Here is a 26275-nt window from a genome sequence, read left to right on the forward strand (position 1 = left end):
CGCATCATTGTGGCATCCAATGTAATAAAGGGAAAAGGCAGTTTTGATAGTCCCCTGAAGGTGGGCCAGGAAATATTTGTTAATTTGAAATGAAACAGATCAAGGAGGGACAAATCAAATACAGTCACAGTGCTGTGAGTTCCTTGCACACAGTCAAGGATGCACATGTGAAAAGGGAAAGAGAGGGCTACAAAGTAAAAAAAATACTGTTTTCAGTCATTTATTCAAGAAAGCTATATTACCTGATTCTCAGTATTCTGGAGACAGGAGAAGAATTTGCCTGCACAGAAGAATTTGAGGTGTCATAGAAGGCTTGAAAATTAGAAGCTTAGTACTCAGAAGGAGCTGAGTTTGGAGTTTACCTCAAACATTAGTATAGAGGGAAGTGAAGTGAAGAGTAAGGAAAAACTAAATGCTAAAAAAGGCAGACTAGCGCAATACGATCAGAAAAGCACAACATTGAAGAAACTGTGGAAGAGGGTCTTTCAACAAGAGAGAGGTGTGCAATGCCAAAGGCACTGGGGGAACCACGGCTTGGAAGCAGGACCAAAGTGTCTGCTTTGTCAACAGAAACAGCAATACTAGAATGGAGCAAGATCAAAGGGAACCTGGCAACAAGACAGCTTGGAATGGGCTGAGGACTTGGAGATGACAGGGCAAGAGGGAGCAAGAAGACAATCATACACAGCCACATGGCTTCTCATGACTTTCTAATTCGGCAAATACAAGAAATGTTGGTCTAGAGCACCCAGAGGAACCTTTTTGTAATAATCAGAATAGTTGGCATGTGATGCATTTACAAATTTTTCAAAGCCAATTCAAGGGAGAGACCAAGGCAATAAAACTGCATGAGCTAGTGAGACTTTATCTTCTGTAATGATGGGTGTATCCTGGGGAAATGGCATTCTGCTCACATGGGATATACTCTGTTGTCTGCAGTTCTGCAGGGAAGATAATTCTCTCAACGGCTCCATCATCCTCCGATTTATCCAGCCAACGGCCACAAGGGAACTTCAGGCACTGTCCCAGTGATGGGGCATCAATCTCCACCCATTCCAGAAACCAGCCAGTTGAATTACCTGTGGTTGGAGAGATAACAGTGAAGAACCCACAAAGCCTTTACAGACAACAGCAAATGAATCGTTGCATTCCAGACCTTTGAGAAAGAAATCTACCTCTCTTTTGCCAATGGAAAAATACAATGCATACCATAAAGATCATTTCAAGCAATTGTCCAGGTTTGTGCTAATGCACTTTACATTTCTATATGTGTCAGGTTAAAGATGTGCCAGGTTAAAGATGTGCATGTGGAAGTTCTAATAACTACATCACTTGGATTAATTTGCTTTTGTAATCAGACAGGGAGGTATCAACAAACATGTCCCTTGATGCCCCATAGGGAAGGAATCCATGCATCCTTCCACTGCTTCCCTTGTTTGTACTACAGACACAGCCATGTCTAAAAAGCAGCCAAGACTTGATGATCAAAACAACAAAAATATTCATAATGAAATGAGACAACCCTATAGGTGTGATAAGAAAACACACGGTTTGGTGACGTATGAGAAATCTCTCTAAGGATGTGGCTGCAAAACTAGACAGCCTTTTTCAGAGACAGAGGCTGCAAAGCTACCAGCAAGTTGCCACCACTGTGCTATAGTAGCAGCAACAGCCAAAGTGACACCAAGGATCTGTCGTCAAAAGCTAAATTAGGTTTGGGGTCTTGGAGGCAGGTTATTTTATACAGCAATGTGCTGAATGTACTAGAAATACTACATTACAAAGCAGATTATCTTACCTTTATTGTCATGGCCTATCTTGATTTTTTTCAGGTCTCCAATGTCCACAGACTCCACTGTAAACTCATCTACCTTCCCACGCTCAAATTTGTTCTTGTTAATCTTTGAGGCCTTTAGGCTGACTATCCCTGTTGCGGTGAGGCAAAAGGACATTGTTCAGCATGTGAAATGAATCCTCTGGGAATGTCAACAGTGGCATGAGGGAAGTGGCTAAAATGCAAAAAAAAAAGTCTTTTCATCACAAGATCTGAGCTTTGTCCCTTCCCCCAAACCCAAACCTGCATCAACACGCAAGATATACAGAATTCCTTTCTTGAGTGATCCCGTGGCAGTGCCACAGGGACGATGCTGTTGTGCTATGTTCACAGCTAAAGAAATCAGTCCTGCCCATCAGTTCCTTATCACTCTCACAGGCATCTGAGTCGCTGCACACACATCTCGGCTGCTTCGAAGAGGATTTGTTCATCAGCTGATTAAGTACTTTTGGGCCACTCAGAAAGGCAGAGGAGAGCTGGATTTCAGGAGCATGCTGATTCATCGCTGAGGAAAGCAAATCATTCACTGCATTCAGTACTCGGTAATGTAGTCTCAGTCAACTGTGCTGTTTCTATAATTGAAATTAAAGCCTTTACATCAGCAGCTGGCGCAAATCAACATTGCAAAGTTCAGCAGTGATTTACAGCAGCTGGTGGTATGCTCCCACTTATCACAATGTATGTGGGGACAGCGAGAAGAAGGAGTTGTACTAAAAAGGAGTGAAGAATGGGTACTGAGGAAGCAAAAGGAAACCCTGATCTGTCTTTTCAGGTGTCCAGCAGTGAGGTGTTATCCTTTTCCACTATGTGAAGCCATACCTGTATCATCTTTACTTCCATAGAGCGTGATGAAGACATTGGCATCTGTCCCAGCATTCTTCTTGTCCCCGGTTTTCACTTTCACAGTGTATGTTGTTGATTTAGCTGTCAGATAAAATACTTTAATTTAAGAGTGTGAAGTCTGAGAAGAAATTAACTCTACTTTTCATTGCATATTTGTGTTTCGTTTGAGTTTTATTTAGATTGTAATCTCTAATTCTCATTGTATGCTGTGGTAGCTCCTGGGGTGAGCTCGGCTATTTGGTTGCAGACTCAATGTACTGCTCCAGCCATTCAGTACATTGTCTGCATATCTACAGATAAGAGATGTGCTCAAGCCTTCCCATTTGCTTCCTGGAAATCTGTAAGGCTGTTCATATCCACCTCTGCCTATAATGCTATTTCATTTAAAAAACACAACACATTACCTCCCCTTATTCTAATAAGACCAAATAGTAGATGTGCATATAACATACCACAAAGTACGTGCATGTTGATGTATGTAGTTCATATTCATGAACACACCCTTCATAGTAGCATCCTTAGGGAGGTTTCTACCTCACCATCATCTAACAGGCACTTTAAACTCATGAAAATTGTGGAAAAGTCTAATATAGTCCTCACTGCACTGCAAAAACCTACTCCAGATTTCCAAATGGTCGCGTTTCTTCCACAGTTAGACACATGTTTCCAAGATGCTGCTCAGCCAGAAGGTCCTCCTGAACAAAGGGGATACCCAATTTGTGGAACTCTGTTGGCTATACAATTTGTGGAAATTATTCGTGTATTTGAAAGCATATGAGGGGGGAGTTTAGGAGTTTTCATTGGCAGTGAAGCCAACAGAAGTGCTAGGCACTCAGCACCTTTCAGCATCAGACTCAGGAGTGTGTCATTGCTCTGTGGTTACCGTGCAAAATTAGATACAAGAGAGACAAAGTTATTTTGGAAGACAATGGACACAAGCAGCAGGATTGGAAATCAGACATATTTAGGTCCCTTCCCTTTCTCTGGTAGTGTTTGCTCTCTGCTTGGTTTATGTTGAAGTGTTCAACCATTCCAGTCCATGATGTGAAATGGCTGGGATTCATGCCTTAGATATTAGAACAAGTGTGCATTTCACTTGAAAGATGCTGACTGACCGTGTAATGCATCTTCCCAGCTTTCCCACTTTGGGTCCAATCTTGCAGGATGATTAAATCACCTAAAAATGAGGAGTGTCTATCCTCACTGGCTAATATGCACTCCACATTCCATTAACACCTGAAAATTTCATGGTCAGGGCAGAATTACGCACAGCCCAGAGCATGCTAACTGCTCATGCCCTCAGCAGTGCTAATAACTTGGTTCCTTTTCAACCCCACACTGGAAGAAATACAAGGCTAACATAAACCTTTCTGTTCCAGGCCCAGCGTTGCAAGAGACTGGCCTTCATTTTCCGAATCTTTCTTTACAAATGCTTCATCCACTGGGACCAGCTCCCTGACAATCTGACCGTCATCTTCCTCAACTGCTAACCACCGCTGGCATGGAAAATAATACCTACAAGAATGACAGCAGCACCCAGCACTTATACAGGACTTCACAGGCTTTAATAACATACACAAGCACAGATCAGAGGCTACTTTAAAACAAAAATCAAAAATATTTGAAGCTGAACAATACATCTGTTTTCTTTGCGCTCTGTATCATTTGTGGGAGCTAAATCTGTAAATAGGTTAGTGAGCACTTACTGAAAAGCGCTGTTTCTGAGCTGTCAACCTCATATGAATGGTATCTTTTGGTTTTTACTCCCAGAAAAAGTTAAATAACTCAGGGGAACCTCCACTCTCCCAGGCATTTTACACTTACAAACAATGGACCTATTTTGAGGTCCTTACAAGCAGTCCCACCCACCAGAGCACTGCACAGCTATTAAGCATATGATTTCAAGCATGTTCCAGATCAAAGGCAAGCCTGTATTTCAGGTTTCTAACAGCCTAGGCTTTGTTCATCCAGCTGTCTGTGAAAATCATGGAAGTTTGCTTAGATTGGGGCTTGCGTTTGGCCCAGATCTTTGCATTAAGTACAAAAGACACACAAAATGTGAGGTCAGGAACTTCCAGAGTGGAGCTTTGAAAGGAAACATGAGTGCAGGCTCTGCAAGGAGGGAATGTCCCTCATAGGAGAGACAGAGAAAAGCTGAGGTTTCCTTCAAAACACCGCTGGTTCCCAAACTGCAGAGATGCTGGGGCAGCAAAACCCCACACAGAGATATCGCAGCACAATCATCACAAGGCTCCCGAAGGGTGCCGGCTCCCTGCGAGGTGATGAGGGACTACAATGATGCCCTTCTGTATCTCCTCCACCATCCCATGGTTCTGTGGGATCCTGAGAACGTGCCCCCCTTTCTGACCACACAAAAAGGGTGCAACAGGCTGCTCACGTGGTGCTCTCCTTGAGGTCAACAATCTCTACCCTCTCCAGGAACCAGCTTGGACTGGATCCTGAGTTATCGTGACGGATACGCAGCTTCTTCAGCTCACCCAGGTCAATGGCTTTGATAGTGAACACATCCACCTGCACAGGAGGCAAGAGGCAAATGACAGATTTCCCAGAAAGGGGGAAAGCAAGGCAGCAAATGGGCAAGGCTTATCTTTTTTCCCATTAAAACAAAAGGTATTTGTACACCTACTTTGCGTGGATGTACTAAGATAACTACAGAGTTGAGCTCTCGCATTAACACTCATTCTTGGCTTCTACAAGGCAGTTAAATGGAGCTGCACAACCCTTCACTCCTTTCTTTACCTCAGTTTCAGCTTCCTCTAAGTTTAACTCATCTGTTCTAAATCTCACCCCTTTGAGGCTTAGTATTTTCCCCCAGATTGAACCTGGAACTAGACACAAAGGTATTGACTACATGGAAACTCTCCTGTGCACCTCCACGTGCTTTATTTCAAACCTCAGAACCTCTTCCTGTTTTTACTACAGCCAAGACGTTCATTTATTGCCTGTATTAGTGTGGCAGGATGCCTTCGTTATCATCACACTTTAAGTATCTTAATGTGATTAACTTGTTGGTGGACTTTGGGTTTCTACTTCCAAGAGCAGAGAATGTTATATTTACAGCTTGGAGCTATTCCCACTGAATGAAAAACCATGTACAGGTTGCAGTTTCACCAGTGCTAAGTTCATAAATCACAGCTCATTTAACAACCTTAGGCTCTTTTTTTGTGATTGCAAGTTTTCCACAGCTTTCCACTGCTTATTGTATCTGTAATTTTTTGTTATTCAAAATTATTCCTTGAGCAATTCCTGGCTATAATACTAACTTGTTAATTGTTCATGTACATTTTTACGGCAAATATTCAATCTACAAGAGATATTGTTTAATTGGATTAGATTATAATGTAATTATAGCACATAGTGTAATATTGGTTTTATTCCCTGAGTGGTTGAGTAGAACATTTAGAATCATATTTGTAATCTAAATTTTGACATACTTGAGCTCCCTCACAAATATTCTCCAATATTAATTTAAAGTTTGTGGTTTTCAAACTATTACCAGAATGCTCACAGGAAGCAGATGCAAAAGGTAGCTTCAATGTAGAATTGGTGTTCAGCTTATTATTCAAATGGATTTCCCCTGAAAAACGTTTTGAAGCATTTTGCTTTAAATAATATATCTAAGATATATTATCTATATCTAAGCTACATCTGAACTGTAAGCTGAAAGAAGAAGCCAAGCCTTGCGGAGAATGAATGGCTGGCATGATAACTGAGAGCTCTGCCAGCCTCCTGCTCGCTAGAGTGAGTTGTGTTCATGCATTACCTGTCCCTTTTCAAACTTGTTGAGATTATTCGACCTTTTCAGCTGGCGCTCACCCGTGTCTCCTCTTCCTATGCCATAGATGCTCAAGAAGACATTAGCATCCGTCCCAGCCCCCCACACAATCCCAGTGAGAACATGGACTTCATATGTATTCTCTGAAAGTAAAATTACACAAGCAGATGAGGAGGAGACCAGAAATAGCCATATTTCATCAGATCCATGGCTTTGATGGAGCCCCAGAATGCCAGCACAGTCAGCTTTAATAAAGATTTTGTCTGGAGCTTGTTTGCATCTATCTTCAAACATGAGCAGCTCTATCTTTCTTCAGCCCTTGTCACTAAACACGTAGAGTTTGCTAAACTCCTGTCCACAGTAGTAACTTATGGGATTCAAGACCCCAGAGAAGCCCTGAAGAATTCTACAGAAGTCCTTTAGGATACTCCCATTTCGGGCTGTCTCCTTCCCCTTTCCCCTAGTTTGACCACTGTCCTTTTCCTCCCTACAGCTGATCAACCAAACCACAGTGTGAGCTACACTGCAGGCCTGGGGCAATGGGGTTGCTGCGGGGCCATAAATGGTCCTGCAAAGCACCACAGTGTGGTTATCATCCTTCATGCAACTGCTGTATCCACACACACACGCATATTCCCTCTGATATTTACCCTCCAGGGCAGATTCTCCATCAGGCACCAGCTCCACGACAAGCTCCTTATCTCCTTCATCTTTAGCCAACCAGCGGTGTGCCACAAACGTATAGACGTCCATTTCTTCTTCCTCCTTGCTCTCCTCTTCTTCCTCCTCCTCAGACTTCTTCTTCTTCTTCTTCTTCTTTTTATCAGAGTCCTTTGTCTTTGTGGCAAGCCGCTTCAGTGTGATGCTCTCCAGGAACCAGCCATCCCCAATGCCCTTCCCATCATGGCCTATCCGAATCTTATATATCTTGCCAACATCTGCAGCCTCTCTCTGTCATCAAGTGAAAGTCAGCACCCAGGAGGATATAAGACATCTTAACTTTACAAAAGTGCATTCTTAAAAATGAGGAGCATCACCTCTACCACCCAAAACATCTAAGCAAGGATAGGATCAACTTTTTATGCAAGCTTACCTTTACTTTTTTCTTCCTGTTTTATTCTTTCATACTTTCCATCACCAAATCTCATCCGAACAGACTGAGCTGAAGATATTCAGAGCAAACATGGCTAGGATAGGAGCCAAATCTATACTTACTGAGCTCCCTACTTTGCCATTGCCCTCCTCACCAGTATTGTCTCTTTGTTGGCATTAAAGGTGAATATGCTAGAATATCATACTAGGCTTTTTACAGATTCTCAGTGCCTGAGGTAGTTTTTAAATTAATAGTAAGTTACATTTAATACTTAGCACAAGACAAGAACCAAGCAAGAAGCAATAATGGTAAAGCGAACAGGCAGTAAACTTGGACTCATATAACCTGATCTCTGACATGGATCATCCTTCTCATCCTTCTCATCTGGAAAATTAGAAAAGTACTTTCTCACTTCAGTAGTGTGCAGAGAGGATACAATCATTAGTGATTACAATGCATCAGTGGCAGACAGCTGTATCAGTAAGAAGATTTCCATCTCTCCAGTCAATACAGCAGATATAAAACCTTGTTGGTTTAGAGTATTTGTCCAGATTACTACCTAATGAAGTTGGATAGGAAGTTTTACTCCATGCAATCCTTCAACAACCAATGGCTTCTTTCTGGTGATTGCTTATGCTGCTAGGCAGTGTTTATGTTATAAAACTTGCAAACATATGCTTCAGGCTGAATTCTAGCAACTTTGCATATAAGGCTTCAGTCTAGAAGCACTTTTTCTATAGTAGATTAAACCAAAATCAATTGCACACAAGATGCTTATCAGAAAACTAAAATTGATCCAGCTGTCCTCGCATAAAGAATGTGTCTTTTCTTACATTGCTTTACCCTTGGATTTGCTATAATCATCCTGCATGCCCTGTCTGTAACTGATGTCATTTCCTGTTAGCATGTAGCTCACAGAATCTTATTCTTACCCATATCTTTCTGTAAATATTCATATCATGAAAGAGATAGAGGATCTTTATATTAATGCCTCAGAGCTTCTGCCTTGTGTGCCTATTAAAAAAATAACAACCAACCCCACACGGAAAATGGGCAGAACTTTGAAGTCCAGCAATAAACATCTGAGGATATAAGCATAGCTATGTAAACAGAACAGTGTACATACGGCCTTACTATAAATCTGATATTGGCTAATAGCTCTTCCTCATAAATTTTTGAAAGCTTATTTCTTTTAAAATCAGAGAAGCCTATCTTAAAATTATAGACAGTCTTTAAAAAAGCAAGCATTTATAAGGTGCTAATCATTTTGCATCCCAAAGAATTCATTAAAAATGGATAAACAGCACTAACTCCATTCTATAAAGCAAGAAACTGAGGCAGGAGAGTTGAACTTATCTCAAAAATACACATTTCAAAACTGTGGTAAAGCTGTGGATAAAGGCACCTCCATTTGGTCAGTGACAATGGGAAGAATACTCCATTCTTCCATGACTAGCTCCAAGTAGGTGCTTAAATGTGATGAGCTGGATCCCACCTCTGCGGGACTGCAAATTCACAAGGAGACCAAGGCACCACCATTCCGAGCCTTGTGCCGTGAGCACATATGACAGATGTGCCTTAATTCCTGCTTCCATCTGGACTTTGTGCTTTACTGTCCAGATGTAGGTGTCTTCTAAGGTTGCTTTAATACAGAAGGACATGGCTATGACATGCCCTGGCAGCACATCCTGTCCTTGTTCTGAAACCTCATCCAGGCAAGAAGATGATTCCATTACCTAACTACTGGGCAGACAGGTATCTGGAGGAGCGTGCTATACACCCCAAACGCCATGTCTGTGCAGTGTACCCTGGACTGGTGCTACAGGCAGTAAAATCCACGGGGCACTCACACGTTCTCAGAAATTACAGTAGCAAACCTCTGCAGGGTTGGGCTGGCAACATGTGCCTGTGGTTAACAGCATGTGTGACCACAGGCAAGGCCAGGATATCTTATATTCTGTATGGGGTTTGTTTTTCCCCAGCTACATAAAGAAAGGGACAACAATGTGTGGTCAGCCCCAAATATAAGGTTAAGGTCTTTTGAGGCCTAACACAAGTAATTCCTTCTGAAAGTAAAGGTAAACAAATGGTGGTATTAGACTGTATTCTTCCATGCTAATTTTGCTACCAGTCCCTCAGAAGATGAAAGTTGCTCCCCAAAACACAAAACTTCCCCAAAGAAATACAAAACCTCCCCAAAATATGGATAGAGGACAGCAGATACCAACAGACCTGGCAATTTTGTTAAAAAGTCTATTGTTTGTATGATCGGGCCAATTATTCTGTTGATGTTTCAGGTTTGGTTGGTCATTTCTTTCCCCTCATAGAAGCGGCAATGACTGCCTTCATCATACCTTGAAGACATCTGTTGCTCCCCGCTCAAAGTTGTTCGATCTGTTTTCTAAGATGATCAGTTCAGTTTTGCCAGTCTCGCCGTAAATCTGCATGAAGACTTTGGCATTGGTGCCTGCAGCCCGCACGTCTCCAGTAACCACGGACACCTCGTAGTTTATCACTAGTCCAAAAATAAAGCCATTAAATCAGCAGAGGAGCTCAGATAACAACACTCCCTAGGGCTCAGGTTCAAAATTAAATTACCTTGTGTTAACAAATGACCATGTAGCCGACCATTTGCTCTTATCTAAACCAAATGTGAGAAAACACAGCTCTTCATTGAGGACTAGCTTAACAGTTTTCCTTTAACAAGTATTAAGCCAGTGTCAGAGTGGTGCAAATAGAGCCTTAAAAGGGAATTTCATTCCAGTTTTAACTGTGACGTGGATAAATGACCTCCTTAATATAATACAGAGGAGGGAATTACACAGAGCAGAGGAAAACCATGGCATCCTTTCTCAGGATCCCAAGGCAAATTTAACCATATCCTTAAAAGAAAATGAATCTAGTGATAAAACTCAAATATGCAGTAGGGATTTGGTCCTTATTTATCAAACAGCTCCTCTCTTACAGGCAATGGGATAATACCGGCAGGATGGGACGTGTGCTGGTGATGAACTGGGACAGGCAGTAAATGAGTAAAGCAGAACCTGCTGATATTGCAATGAAGCACAGTGCCTTGCGCTGTGTTTTGCTGCCCAGGACATAAATTTTTCATATGATCTCAGGAAATAGAGATTAAAACCTCAGTAATGTTTTTCCAGCTGTTTTAGAAAACAAAACATGAGGAGAATAATTAACTTTTCTTACCAACATACGCTCTTTGGGGCAGGGACTTCTTGGTTTTGGTGTCTAACACAGTGGAGTCCTGTACCTTAAGAATGCTAGTGATACAAATCTAGTGCTAGCTATAAAACAGCAGACATTTCTCAATGTGTCTTCTCTTACATTTTTCAATAGGCAAAATTTCACTTGGGTAGACCTCCACTTGCACCCTGCCATCAGCCTCATCTTTGTCGAGCCATCGGTTGCAGGGGAACATGTATTGCCTTCCCTGGACTGGAACCGTGATCTGGACACTGGCCAGGAACCAGCCACACCGAAGACCCACATTATCGTGTCCAATCAGTATTCTGTTGATCTTTGAAAAAACCAAACAAAAACAAAAAGGGCAGGAAAAACCCCAACACAACGGAGTTTACTTAATATATTAAAAAAACCCTATCCCTGGCACCCTGTTCTTCCACCATGTTCATGTACATGATTTATATATGTATTTCATTATAAACTTACAATACTCTTTGCATGCCAGTATGTATGCCAGACTGTCCATGTAATAGTCTGTACAAAATGTATTTCTCAATATCCAGTGTAAAAGTCAGACACTCTTACATCATATTCAGTTCTGAGTGTTATATTGATTGTAAACTCAGACACTTGCAAGAAATGCAGAGCCACCTGCAATTAATTCTTACCTTCCCAATGTCCATCGTATCTATAGTAAACTCATCCACTCGACCACGTTCAAAATAATTGCCTAGATCATTATCAGAGACTAAGAGAGTCTCTTTGCTGGAGTCTGCTTTTTCACCGTAGAGTTTGATGAAAACTCTGGAGTCTGAGCTGGCACCAGGGACATCTCCTGTCTTCACGCTGATGTGATAACTGACATCTAGAGAGATCAATGTACAGAACACAGACACACAAGTGGCATTTCCAGTGCTCAGCCAGGCAATTGGCTTCAAAGAGATACAGGGAAGAAGGTCTCCAGCTAGAGACACAGAAAGGAGTTTTCTCCTCTGTTCATGTATCCAGCATCTTAGGGCCACACTGGGTAAGCTGTCACACCTTGGAGTTATTCAGCAAAACATTAGAGATGCAACAGTTACTCTAATAAGCAGAAAATGTTCTGTATGCCTCCCTCTCACTGTTAGATGATTACCAATCCATAAAAATGAGCTTGGCAAGTGAGGTGATTTCACTTTTTTTTTTTTTTTTTAATATTTACAATTTAATTCAATAGCTTTGATTCTTTTTCCTTAAACAGAACAAAAAGCATCTCAGTCTGAGCTCTGTAAGTGCCATTTTCTAAAGAAAATTGTACTATTTGAGCCCTGGTTCTTCAGAAAAGGACAATTTAATCTTTCTGGTGATTTTCTTCAGGGAACACAATGTTATTCGATGAAATTTACTCTACTAAAGCAGTGGCGATTCAAGATCCTTCAGAGAAAGCTGTACAAGAAAGCAGTTTTTAAACAAATTACAACATTAAAAATCAAAGTTTCTTTCTATACTTATGTTGTAATTGTTCTCTTTTTTGCAAATTAATCTCATTTGTAAACTAGGATTTAAGGGTCAAAGGCATTTCCTCTCGAGCAACCCCCTGCAGCTTCTTGCATAAGAATGGCAAAGAACACCCAGTAGTTTTACTGTGAATTGACATGGATTACTAAGGAGAATAAAGGAAGCAAATACATGCATACACAGGTCAAACTCAGACCTTGGTTTTGTCCAAGCTAAACTCACTTTTTAGCATTGGTGACTCCCCAGCAGGCACTAGTTCTCGGACAATCTGACCATCATCCTCATTTTTGTCAAGCCATCTGGTTTACAAACAGAAGTAAGTTATCTTTGAATAATTAGGACCTATTATATCTTTCAAAACCTAGGCTGGCTCCACATATAGTAAAAATCCACACCACAGTCACAAAGGTGCTCTGTATCTCTGTTAAATTCACAGAAGCTTGACCAGAGCCTACAGCAGTCACACTTTAAACCTCCGTTTTCCAAAAGGAGAGATCATAGGAGCCCTGCTCGCAGTACATAAGCATCTACTGTGATGTCCATCTGTCTGGAAAGCACAAACTCCACAGCCACAAGTTATTACTGTAAATGGGTAGGCTCAGTCTCTTGAAAGCTTTGACCTTCATTGACCAGAAATACTTGCAGCCTCTATTACTAACCACCTTTATTACAACCTTTATATCATCTAAGCTACTTAACCCCCACTTTTCTTCTTATTGTTTGCTTACTCTGGTTTATCATCAGTTTTCCCTTCCTTACAAGTCAGTATATCACACTCTTTTCTCTACCAGGAAGGGAATGAATTATGTTGTCCCAGTTTCAGAACCGGGTATGTAGAGGCAGCTGGCACCAGCAAAGGAAAGGATTTCCTTTGCTTCTCAACATTAATCTAGTGACCCAACTAGACTAATTAAGAAGAATTTCCCAGCACAAACCAAAATGTGGAATGATCTCAATGGAAAAAAAATGTGAAAGGTAAATGAAGGGAAACCAATTGCTAATCTTGTAACCTTAACAGCTGCCCCTTCAGCCTCAGGGATGAGTGAATTACAGCCCCAATCCCATCATATGCCATACAACTATCATTGTATGACAATGGCAAAGGCCCTGGCAGAGGTTTCTCACTTTCCACTTCAAACCTAGACTGCTCAGGATATTCCTGTAAACATCTGCTTAAGGTCAGGTTTCCCACAGCAGCACACCAGGGCCATTTCAGTCTCCCAGACATCACATGAGAGCAAGCAGTTCCCAAAAAGCCCGTCCTTCCCAGGTACGCAGCTCTCTGCAGCAGCCTCTTTTGCAGTTAAAAATACTGCTTAAAACCAGTGTGGGCGAACAAGGGACAAGTGAGCAAGATCTGGCAGGCCACGCAGGGTATTTAAATTGCTTTAATAATTCCCAGAACTAGAAAAACAAATCCCCCAAAACTGATTCTTTTTAAAGGCGGCCGCACAGCCATGTGAATGACACCAGACCACAGAAGAACTGCTTCTGCACAAACACATGCAGTGCAGATGTTCTGCAAGCTTCCTGCAACATGGCCATGCCACACATGTTCTCCTTGGGTGACCCTCACACCAAAAAGAAGGGAAGATCATTTCCCATATCAGTTTTCATCTTTGGTTTTGCTGATGAGCCAGCACACATGGAAACCAGCAAATTACAGGGCCAGGTTGGACGGGGCTTGGAGCAACCTGATCTAGTGGAAGGTGTCCCTATCTGTGGCAGGGGGGTTGGAACTAGATGAGCTTTAAGGTCCTTTCCAACCCAAATCAGTCTGTGATTCTATGATTCTATGATGTGGGGACATGAACAAATGCCCAAATGGATCAAACCTATGGCATCTTGCTGATAATAAGACAGCACAGGTTTCAGTCATGAACAGTTGGATTTGCCATGGTGATCAAGAAGTAAGCAGATGTTCTGGAAGACCAAGGATGATAGGCCTCCATTTTGTCCATCTGAAGGGATATTATCTTTTATCGTCCTCCTCTCCCTTCCCTCCCAGAGGAAAACAATAAGCACAAAGAAATCACGTAAAAAAACAGCACCAGGAAAGAAATCCAAACATGAGCTAAGAGCCAGCTGGTCCCGGAAGCACTAGCAGCAAAGTCCCCATGCAAAAGAGGTGCATAGAGCCCCACCACACAAACACACATCTCCAGCCCCAGCTCTCCTCTAAGCTTTGGCAGGTTGTCAGGTATGCAGTCTACCCAGTATTCTTCCCTTTCACTAAAGCAGGTGGCCAAGTGCAGGTGGCTTGAAAAGGGGTAAAAGCTAGGGGGTCAGCATGAAGGTGATGAACACATGAACATGTGATGATCACAGAAACAACACATGAGGGCATCAGATGTGGTGTTGCGCCTCAGTGGAGGCTGAGAGCTGTAGTGGGGATAGAGGAGCAGAAAAATTGTGGAGAAGACCATGAAATTGATGTCAAGAATTAAGCAAGGGTAGAGTGCAAGGAGAGCAGAAGAAAAGCCTGCTAAGATATTACGTTTTCTTAAGCAAGGAAGCATTTATTGGTTTGGGATTGGGGGATTTTTTTTACCTGTTAGAACTGGTCCTTAATACCTTTATATCATGTAGTTCTTGACGCTGGCTCAGGATTCACATCCTTGGACAGGTATCCAGTGGTTAGGGGATCACATTATCCCAAAAGTCAAAATGCGTCTGTGTACATGGATGTTAAGTGGAAGGACCCACAAGATTTGAGCCTGTGAACTCCACTCCCCCAGGACCACTGAACACAGCATGAGTTTCAGGAAGGCAGAAGCTCATGAGGCAGACACACTTTTGCTTCCCTGCTGCTGGTTTTTGTGTCCTGCAAGCTGGTGTTTCCGTTGCTAGTGTACATGCTGTTGTTTTCTGTTGCCTTCACCACTGAACGATGTTTTAGGGAAACACCTTCTGTACCAAGGTGGCAGGATGAAAATACATCACACAAGAAACAGATCTCTATGTGCAAAATGGGAAATGCTAACTGCTGCAACAGTGAGAAAAGTGAGTCAAAAAAGGAGAACGTGTCCCTAGATAAAGAAAATTCCACTACCAATGTTGGTAGCTACTGAAGGCAAGAGAAGGAGTATGTCTTGGACTGGAGAAGGAAGAGGGAAGTTTATCAGCAGAAGCAACTTAAGTCTCCTTACTTTGTTTCAGCCAAGAGAACAGCCAGAAGTGGCAGGGGCACTATTTTCTGAAGACGAGAAAAGTCATTTTCTCTGACTTCAGTGACAGAGGAAGCATCTGGATGAGCAATGTCACTGTGTTCCTTCGCTTCAGCACATATGCTGCAACACCCTAATTTTACTTCAATGTAATTCCAATAGCATATCACTAAGTGGCAGATTGCAACCAGGGGTTTATAGTCTTACACTGAACATAAATGGATTGACACATTATAAACACATCAGGCTGCAGAAAATAGAATTTTTCAGTATGGTGCCATCATATTCCTAGCACAAAAGACATGTCAAAATCTTTTCTTTTATCAGAGCTTCCACATGATTTTCGTACACGTAATTTACTGTGGGTTTTGCAAGGGTTTAGTTGTGTCATGTATAACATACTTCATTCTAAAGAGATATTGTATGTCCAATAACCAAAAGCGGACACAAATGTGACATGAAAGTCACTTCAAAGATATTTCCTAGAGGATCAGAGTCAGGGAAGCACTGGAAAAACTACGGTATGATATTACATGTAGCATTTGGAATCCAGCAGGTGATAGCCTGTGTGTAATTAGAATGATTAGCACATCCATTAGATTCAGAGATACCGATATATTTGTGTGTGTCTTTAAATATAACCTGTATAAATAAATACATGTAAAAGAGACATTTCAGTTTAATTTTAGGGCGGAGGGGGGAAGGTTCATCTGGACCCTTTTTATAATGAACACTTTTGGCATTTGACTGAATAAATGTTCTTTCACAGGAACCTCCTAGGCATCATCCTATTCATGGTCTGTCTGTTGTTCTTCAGAGAATTAATGATGTTCCCTTATGCTTGTGCTGGAGAAAAATTAGGATGGTGCAGTCCATACACTTAGAAGAAAATGTAATGAAGTATCATTGAAGATTTCAGTGGAGCTGTAATGATTTATAGCATATAAAATTCTATCCTATCATGAACTCGTGACTTTGCCTGATTGAAAATTCATTTCTGTCTGGGATAGAAATATTATTGAAAATAGGCTATTCTAGAGAATGTCAGGTAGTCCATTCCTGGACTTCCACAGAGCCTTGAGAAGAAAAAAGAATCCGAAGAACTCAGTTCTGAGCTTCAAAAATGTTTGCCTCCAGTTCTGGGGCAAAAGGTAAACTCTTTCATTTTGAACTTTCTAGCAGTATTCAAGATCACAATACCTAAACCACATCAGGTATTATAAAGCATTAATTGTTCAGTTGTGCCACTGAATGATTCAGTGTTCAGTCCCTAAAAACATGGATGTTATAAAGTCATGGAGTCATAAGGGAGGAGTAACACTGCAATGCACCCAAGTGATATACTAGTAATTCTGCAAATAATGTTTGGAGTAATTACTCTTATTTACTTCTTGCAAGCACAGATCAAATGACTGCTTTAAAAATCACTAACAAGAGCTACAAGCCATTCCCTTTACAGCCAACTAGAGTTTTTAGAGTTGAAAACACAGGCCTGGAAGTCATTATTTCTTGATGCTCTTCCTGAATACGACACAAACTCACAATTAATCCACTTAGTTTCTCTTTATCTGTGCTGGCTCCCTTGTACAACAAAGACAGCTCTTCTCATAGGGCTCTCATGACTATTAGGTAATAGATGTTCCTATAGAGCCATAAAAAAGCATTCAAATTAAAAGACAAAATACAGCCAAGTATATGAATAGGTAAATAACAAGAACAGAGGCTTCAATGAGCTATATGCAGTGAAGACCTATAAGGTTACCCTACAGACATTAATTACAGCAGAAGTTAGTTAGCCAGCTCTTTGCTCTGCTATCCACTCCCCACATGCTAGCACAGGCTAGTTTTTGTAGAGGTAAGAAGTCCACGAAGCTTTCGGCACCATTGAGATGTGTTTCTGCTGGAAGGCATTTTGTCCTCTAGCTGTCCCACATTGACAGCTAAGCAGCAGAAAGCCAACCGAGTATGTTTCAGTAAGGGCACAGCAGCAGAAGTTGTTTTCTCCAGCCCATGCGATTATGCTTTGTAGAAGAGTGGAAGTTAATCAGGTCTTGGAGATTAAGGCAATGAGAACATCAGCACGTATACTGGCTGGCGTCAGAATGCCCGAGCTGAAACAAAAGCTTCCCTGGTGTCACCCAGATGGAGTCTCTAGCTAACCTTACTTGCACTGGCTCTTCTCAGCTTCTTCAGCATCTTGGCTCTGAAGAGGCAGGTGAAGCAGGTCTCTATGAGCACCTGCCAAAGCAGCGAGGACATAAGCTGTCCTTGGCCTACAGGACTGGAGGGGAACATCCAAACACTGCAGGTCATGGAGATTTTTATCCCTCACACGGAGGATGCAGTGGGTGAGCACCTTCGCCCTCAGATATCTCCAGACTCCATGACGACACCCGTATACTGCGATGATGCCCCCATCTCTCGAGAGACACAGGCACCAAAGATAGTGAAAGGGAGCAGCTGTCCCTGTGTTTGGAGGTGATCAGTCATGTTACCTTCTCAATCTGAGAGGAAGAGATAATGCTGGCACAAGGACAGCAAATAAAGCTGCACGAACAACACTGATATCACTTGGAAAAACAGACATTTAGAAAGGTAAGAAGAGTGGAATTCCACCATTTGTGACTTGAAACCTGAATGCTCCACATGAATATTTTGGGGATAAGGTCTTGGGTTTTCTTTCTCCCTCCTTTCTCAGTCCCTGGCCTGAGGGGAATGCCCTGTGGACTGACACACAGCTATAAAGCTAAGGGTAAGGGGCCTATCACTCCAAGCTGAGGCAAGATACCTAGTTAAACAACCAGATAAGGAGGCAATGCAAAAGGAAATCTTTAAAATGAGCCAGCTGTGTAGTGCAGTTAGACACAGAAGTACCTCTGAGGAGTCTGAGCAAAACAGCTCTTCACATGGACACTTCATGTCCAAATAAAAACCTGTCTAGCTTGCTTGCTTAACTCAGTAAAACATATGGTAGTTAAATATGTATCAAAAGGCAGCAATGACAACATGGTGGTTTGTTCTTTGAAAAGGGAGAGACTGGCTTGCTTTTCACAACCAAGATGACATTGCATCTGCTGCTCTGCGCTGTCTCCCCAGTGAGTTTGCTCTCTGATGAGATGTAGCTTTAGCAATGCAAAGAGGCTGGGACTGGCTCCTGTTTTGTATTTGGCTGAATCCCCTCATTATAGTGGAGTTCTTCCAAGAAAAGAGACATGAAACCAGCTTAGAGGTTTTACCTTTGCAATTTAAAAATAACTGCATTTTGCAATTCTCCTTGTTCCCCAGGAGATGACTTCTTAGAACAGCTACTTGATGTAGCTAAGTGGAACAAAATGAACTTCCATCTACAGGACAGACAACCTGAGAGGTCAAGTGGGACTTTACAGGACACTGAACTACACTGAATTTAGTTTTTTATGTTTCCACCAAGTTCTCTGTATTTGTGCTCCAGTGTTAAGCCAGGCCCTCATTAGTGCCAGGACACATGGTACATCTCATTCCCCATGGGTACCCTCAGTGCAGCACATTTCTTTTGGCCACTTGTTTGTCTAGGAAAGAGAAGAATACATTTATAATCCACCCATAGGGGTAAGTTAGAGCCCTCTGCTCTACCACTGTCTCTGTCTGCATGATATGCGCTTCCCTCCATGCAAGGAGCTCTTAAGACAGCAGCATAACCATTTTGCATGCTCCCAACACAAAAATAGCATCCCATTGCTGCTGGAAAGATGGGATGTGCATGTGAGGGACCGGAACCTCTTCGCACACATGCAATAAAACTAGCAGATTGTAGTGGATTGCAGAGCGTGTTTCTGCAGCAGGCAATTGCAGTGACACTGGATGTGGTACTGGAAGGTTGCATTCTACCTTTTGGAAATTCTCTGTATTACTGAGCTAATTGCTGAGAAGTTCACAATTCAGATTGCAGTTCGTTTGGTAAGGGGAGTTAACCATATCTTAAACCTCCCAGTCCACACTCTTTGCTTTCAGGCTTAGCAAAAATAAATGAATGAATAAATAAAAAGGATTAAGCTGTGCTCAGAAGATTCCAGTCTCGGAAAAACAGCTAGGCTCTTCAAAGTCTTGCAAATGCATAGGTGGAGGCACAATTTGCAAGCATTGTTTCCAGTACCTGTAGCAGGGGAATTCCACAGCCTCACTTTCTGGCTGTCCTTCTTCCCTCACTATCACTTTGGCAAGGTACCAGCCACTGCTTCCTCCTTTGCCATCATGCCCTATCCTCACCCTCCTCACCTGCTTCAGCGTTACTGCTTCAACGAAGAATTCATCAGCCTTTGAGAAGGAGAAGAAAAAAGGTAAGGCAATATTTCTCCTTAAAAACAAACAAACCAGCCAAATATATTATTGCAATCAAATCAACACCATCAGCATTCCACAAGACAATTCTCCATAAGATGAAGGAGAAAGTATGAATTAATATACCAAAGAATGAAAGCTTGAATATTTGTGCTAGATGTATAACAACAGGTTTACAAATATATGATCAGCCAGCATTTTAAATCTCCCATGTCATTGCACGCCCTCCACAGCTGTAAAAGAGAAACGTAATTTGATTCTTAAGAAGTTCATACAGAGGGGCTGGAAATCCAACTTCAAACCCCTGCTCAGATACCAGCTTTCTGGGAAATCCGAGGCAGTCACTTCAGAACAAATCCACAGAAGTATTTAGAGATACAGTTTAAGGATATTACCCCACATTAAATTACAGACTAGTGAGCACAATTTAACCCCAGACATTTCTTGGCATGCAAGAATTAGGCATGGCTCCATAGGGGTATTTCCAGCTGCTCCATGAACTGTGTTCAGAGGTTGGTGTGAACCTAACCCAGCAGCAAAATGCCCTTAATATCCCACAAAACATATGAATTTTAAGTTGGTTTTGTTGTGTTGTTGGTTTTTTGTTTGGGGTTTTTTTCCCAGAAAAGACTTCAAATCACCAACCTACAGATTAACCCAAAAGATGGCCCCTCAAGACCAGACTTGTTACCCAAGAGTATACTGAGAGAAGCAGTTCCCAGTGGCTGAAGAATAATGTATTAAAAGAGCAAGTTACTTCTCTGGGAATCAGACAGATAGATATCTATGGTACATGTACAGGCACACACACATGTATAGTAAATACTGTGTGCAAGCACACAGAGTATCTGAAGCATATAGTCCAACAAAGACAAGTAACTGCTGTGATAACCATCTGGCTAGGTAAGATACTGCCATTCATTTGTTCTTCATCTCCTAAAAGCACACGTTCTTCATCTCCATGAAGCACACAAGGTGGTAACATATATCCAACCAGCTCCCAGAAAGTGTGGTGGCATAGTAATATTCATTTTAATATTTAAATTTATTAAGAGAGTCATAATGTTTCCATCACTCACAACCCCAAACCAACCTTTAAAATAAAGAAGACTAGACAGATTTCCACGTTTCAAGTGTTAATGATGGGCTTACATACATGAACAAGTGCTACTTTCATACTCAAAACTGCTGAATTGGGGATGTAAGGTATCAGAACCTCACTGAGTCAGGCTAAGTCAATGAAGTCTAATTCATTAGACCTGCTGTTCATCTCCCTTATTAATGGCTGATATAAACTAATGAGAAAGTAACTAACTGGAACAACAGCAGGGCAAACACCTAATTTAGAGGCATCTTTACATTTTACCTTATATACAGACTTTTCAAGCTAAATTGGTAATCGAGGTACTACTGGCTTAAGTGGCTGTAGATTAGAGACTGCTCTGATTTAGCTACATTTCTTTTTAACAGGGTATCTGAGTTAGTTAATCAGTGTAGATATACTCATTCGGTCTCTTGAACCTATGAGCTCTAAGTTTCTCAGGATCAATCCTTAAACAGCTTCCAATTCATTCACCAGCTTTCAGCTCCTCATGCCAAGATAGCAGTTTTCCATTAGCCAGTTCCAGTTTGGTTTATATCACTTGGATACTATTAATCATAGTAATTGCTTTCCAAAATGGTTTTTATCATTTTTTCAACTTCTCCCTTTCATGCAAGTTATCCTATAACTCATTTTTTGAGTAAAAATAAAATAGTCATTATCTGTGTTTAAAATATCTTTATCTTCTGAGAACCAAGCACCTTCTTTGGGACTCCACTGAAACAGTCTTTAAACCACCACCAAAACATGACTCATTTTGCTGTCATTTTGACAAAACAAGACTTTGCCAAATAACAAAATGCTGTCCTTTATAACTTGGACCTATCTTTTAAAAATAAAAAAATGAACGTAACTGAATAGGAAAAAATATGATGTTTCAGTGTCCATGTCTGCAAACCTGTATGTCATTTAGAAACAGAATGAATTTACAGACTATGTAAATACCACATTTCCATGTACAGGTCTTACAGGCATAAGAAAACCGTGATGAAATGTCTTTTAAAGTCTGAAAACTCAGTGATTTCAGTGAAAAATTGGAAATTCTGGACACTCAAAGGCAAATTCAATGTGTTAATACATATTTCAGAAGCCCGAATTCAATAGTCAATTTTGAAAACATGACCTCCTTTTATCCTCATTTTCTTTCCATTCCAAATCTTAAATCAAATAATAACATAAAAGATGGGAAATCTGCCGAGTTGTGTAATCAGATTCTCAAAATCCCTTCCAGGAGATACAGGTTACATTTTACCAGTCAAAGTTGGACCCTAGAGATCCAAAATTGGCTTCATATAGAGCAGGTTGACCCCATAGATCAGATCAGCATATTATATACTTGTTAATGCTGTTAATGCTACAAGGGCTTTAACTACAATTTGACCTTTTCCTATCTCCAGCTTTCCAAGAACCTCTGTCTTCACTTCAGGCCATTTCCACCCCCTCCATTCAGGACTCAGTCATAGAAAAACATGTTGAAAAGCAGAATGAAAATAAGACACAAAAACTGAGTGCGGCATGGTTGAGGGAAGACTGGAGGAAATATAAAGGAAACAGGTTAGGCTTTCGGTTCTAATTTTCACATTAAATAAGATGTTTTTTCTTGCTTTGCCCTAGGAGACAGATTTTTGCCATATTAGATGGACGGCAAAAGGCTCACTCTTGTTCTTGGATGATGCACAGTTTTCCTGTAACCCTTCCCCAGTCTGAAGATGCAATGTCAACAGTCAGAACTTAGCTGGAAAGCAAACAAGCAGACTCTTATGAACATACTGATGTCAAGCAATGACACACTGTCCCTGACCGGAACCTCTCTCCAACTGCAACCTGCTATGATGCTCTGTGGACATAATTTATTCTCCCTACTGCCCTAGCCAAAACTGGCATGGAAATCAGCCAAGCTTACAAACACATACATCAAAAAAGAAAATCTACAAACGGTCACACACTTAACCCATCTTAAGGAGCTGCTGTGTGAACTTACATTGCCCTTTTCAAACTTATTGACGGTGTTGATGCAGTTGTAGAGAACACGATCTCCCGTGTCTCCTTGGTCGCCAATGAGGCACACAAAGACGTTGGCATCCGTGCCGCTACCACTTACCGTCCCAGTGCAAACTGTCACCCGGTACTTTATCACTGCAGAGACATAGATTAATAAAACAATTTCAGCAACATGATTAATTGCCATTTAAATTCACTGTATTTTCCACAGAATTGCAATTAATTTTAGATGCTCGTACTTCCAGTTGGTACTTCTGATGACGTATTTACTTTAACATTACCATGTTATCATATAATCACAGGATGGTTTGAGTTGGAAGGGACATTAAAGCTCATCCAGTTCCAATCCCCTGCCATAGGCAAGGACACCCTCCAATAGACCAGATTGCTCCAAGCCCCGTCCAACCTGGCCTTGAACACTGCCAGGGATGGGGCCACTAGGAAAAGAAAAAAAGCCAAAATAGGAAGGCCTGAAATGCTAAGAAAAACCATAAAACCCCTCCACAGGACACAAAAATGCCATCCCCTTCAGGTAAAACCTCATGAATTGGAGTGCATAGCCTCTCTACCTCCCCTCCTGCCTTCCCAAGTGGGTCCTGGTGATGGGGGACCTTTTAACAACATCTTCTGGAAAAACATCATTTTAAGCACCCGGGGGCATGGCAGGGAGAAAAAAAGGGTTAAAAAGTGCCGAGCACTCAGGGACCTGAGGAACAGGCTCTTCATGTTGGCTTTATGGGGCAAGACAAGCCCAGTTGGCCTCACCTCCTTGGGACCCTCATAGTGCAGGAGTTTGGACTGTGTCTTGCCTGCTTATCACCTTTGAGATCATTATTGAGGATTTTGATGGATACATTTTGAGCTGCCACCTTCCTTCCCTTGCCCTGCCCTCATCTCTGCCCCCCAGCCCACTGGGTGAAGGATTTCCAGAAGAAATTTCACAAGGAAGAACCAGCCCAGAAACCAACCTTCAAGAGAGAGAAACCTTATTCTCCAGCATCGGGAAGGGACAAGAAGCAACACTCCCACCCTCCCTCTGAAACCAACACGCGGGTGCTGCATCTCGCCTGTGCTCAGCACAACTGCTCCTCACGGGGAAGCGCCTGCTTTTGAACTCAAGCAGCCCTCTCCACAGCTGATTAAAAATACATTTCAAACCCAGCTTTATTTACATTTTAATAACATCTGCAATTACAATTACTCTTCGTCTTCTGAGGAACTGCTCAGCTGCATGCAGATCACCACGTTCATTGGAAACTTCACAAAACAGAGGACTCGTGGTCTACAGAGTGTGGAGCCCCACCGGCTGCTTTGGTGGAAATAAGAGAAATCCCAGCAGCCACCTTGAGATATGCTGCTCTCCAAAGGTCTCCTTTCAAATACATTTAATTCTTGTGACACAAGGTCAAGACTGAAGTGGCCACTTCAGGAAGCCAGCACAAAGTTATTCAGCTTTCCTTAATTAAATCTCCAGTTCAAGCACAGTTAACCCAATAAATAGATCAGATTGCTTACACATACTGAATGGTGCCTATGCTCTCGCACAACTGTTCTGTGTAACTTCCCATACACTTATACATGTAACTGCTTAAATGTGCATATAATTAAATAAAACTTTAAAGCCCAAAAGTGGTTGTTAAATTTTTTGCCTTTCAGCTGAGCGAGCTTTCCATGAACATCCCTCAATCCTGGTATTCTGCTTTTTAAAGAAGAATGAGAAAAAATCGAAGTTTGGGAAAAAAAAAAAAAAAAGTTCTGGAAACAATTGTATTGCAGCCAGACCTCTCCCCTCTCCCACCACAAAGAAATCTGCTCATAACAAGAGCTTGGGATTTCTAAGGCTTCATGCAGCTAACAATGCTCTCAGAAAATACTGCAGAGAGAAAGTGCCAGAAAGAAAAGCTAATTGAATTGCATCCGTCTGCTTGTGCATCCCTTACACAAAGAGGGTTTCTTTCTATTCAGGTCCTAAGCGAACCCCTAAATGGAGTCCGTGGCTCTCACCTGGCATGACTTCAGTCACTAGAGATCCCTCCGCAGGGAGCTCCCGCACGATCTCATTGTCGTCTTCATTTATATCTAGCCAGCGGCCGCAGCTGAATGAGTATTTTTCTTTTGTCAGCGTTTTCAGCAGAGTTACCTTCATTAAACCAAAATACTGTGTTAGTTCAGAGGCTTAAAGACAAAAAAGCAACAAGCTCCTGACAGGTTTTTGCCTGGGAAGGAAGAATAGGTAGCTACAGAGAAATAACACACGTTAAAAACGAGACCGTCGTTCCAACTTGTGCATGACGGTGATGCATGGAGCAAAGTCTGTCATAGCTGGAGGCTTTTCATTCCTCCATTCTCCAATCACTCCACAGTGTTGTGAAAGTATTGATGGATACTGTGGATCTTAGTTACTGCTTGTCATATACCACCGCATAAATCCACAGAGCAAAATACGGATGGCGCTTGTAATGCTGGTTCTCAGCTAAAATCAGTGCATGGCACATTGAGAAAACACCCAGAAAAAGGCAGCAAGCATGTTCATAGAATCACAGACTAACAGAATGGTTTGGGTTTGAAGGGACCTTAAAGCTCATGCAGTTCCAACCCCCTGCCACGGGCAGAGACACCCTCCACTAGAGCATGTTGCTCCAAGCCCCTGTGTCCAACCTGGCCTTGAACACTGCCAGGGATGGGGCAGCCACAGCTTCTCTGGGCAACCTGTGCCAGCGGCTCAGCACCCTCGCAGGGAAGAACTTCTGCCTAAGAGCTCATCTCAGTCTGCCCTCTGGCAAGTTAAAGCCATTCCCCTTGTCCTGTCCCTACAGGCCCTTGCCCAAAGCCCCTCTCCAGGTTTCCTGGAGCCACTTTAGGCACTGGTGCTGCTCTAAGGTCTCCCCTTAAGGAGCCTTCTCTTCTCCAGGCTGACCCAGCCCAGCTCTCTCAGCCTGCCTCCAGAGCAGAGCTGCTCCAGCCCTCGCAGCAGCTCCGTGGCCTCCTCTGGCCTCGCTCCAACAGCTCCATGTGCCTCTTGTGTTGTTGCCCCAGAGCTGGACAAGGACTGCAGGGGGATCTCCCTAGAGCACAGCAGAGGGGCATAATCCTCTCCCTTGACCTGCTGCTCACGCTCTGGGGGTGCAGCCCAGCACACGGCATGGTTCTGGGCTCAAGCCCACACTGAAGCCAGGTCATATAGAGCTTCTTCTCACCCAACACCCCCAAGTGCTTCTCCTCAGGGCTGCTCTATCCAGTCTCCCTCAGCTCGTGTTTGTGCTGGGGATTGCTCTGACCCATGTGCAGGACCTTGCACTTGGCCTAGTTGAACTCCATGAGGTTCATACGGCCTCACCTCTCCAGCCTGTCCAGGTCCCTCTGGATCCCACCCCTTCCTTCCAGCCTGTCAATAGCACCATACAGCTCAGTGTCAACAGCAAAT

General features: G+C 42.3%; 1 protein-coding gene across 6 annotated transcripts in view; it reads right to left on the reverse strand.

The window, feature by feature from the left end:
- LOXHD1 (lipoxygenase homology domains 1) overlaps positions 1–25194 on the reverse strand; it is a 90820-nt gene extending 65626 nt beyond the window's left edge. For 2 of the 6 annotated variants that reach the window (XM_030470261.1, XM_030470260.1), the window contains exons 1-14: positions 24856–25010; positions 22832–22986; positions 19564–19724; positions 12487–12563; positions 11436–11632; positions 10909–11101; positions 9921–10081; positions 7124–7424; positions 6462–6616; positions 5076–5209; positions 4044–4192; positions 2654–2758; positions 1799–1927; positions 915–1079 (exon numbers count right to left, since the gene is read on the reverse strand). In XM_030470261.1, coding sequence (XP_030326121.1) covers positions 915–1079; positions 1799–1927; positions 2654–2758; positions 4044–4192; positions 5076–5209; positions 6462–6616; positions 7124–7424; positions 9921–10081; positions 10909–11101; positions 11436–11632; positions 12487–12563; positions 19564–19724; positions 22832–22986; positions 24856–24997 — 2224 coding nt within the window. In that variant the 5' untranslated portion in view covers positions 24998–25010. Of the gene's footprint in view, positions 1–914; positions 1080–1798; positions 1928–2653; positions 2759–4043; positions 4193–5075; positions 5210–6461; positions 6617–7123; positions 7425–9920; positions 10082–10908; positions 11102–11435; positions 11633–12486; positions 12564–19563; positions 19725–22831; positions 22987–24855; positions 25011–25107 lie in introns of those variants that run through there. The other 4 variants (XM_030470263.1, XM_030470262.1, XM_030470264.1 and 1 more) reach the window with 4 other exon arrangements.
- Between the last annotated feature and the right edge of the window lie 1081 nt (positions 25195–26275).

This window comes from Strigops habroptila, chromosome Z (genome assembly GCF_004027225.2).
Source record: "Strigops habroptila isolate Jane chromosome Z, bStrHab1.2.pri, whole genome shotgun sequence".
Classification (NCBI taxonomy): Eukaryota; Metazoa; Chordata; class Aves; order Psittaciformes; family Psittacidae; genus Strigops; species Strigops habroptila.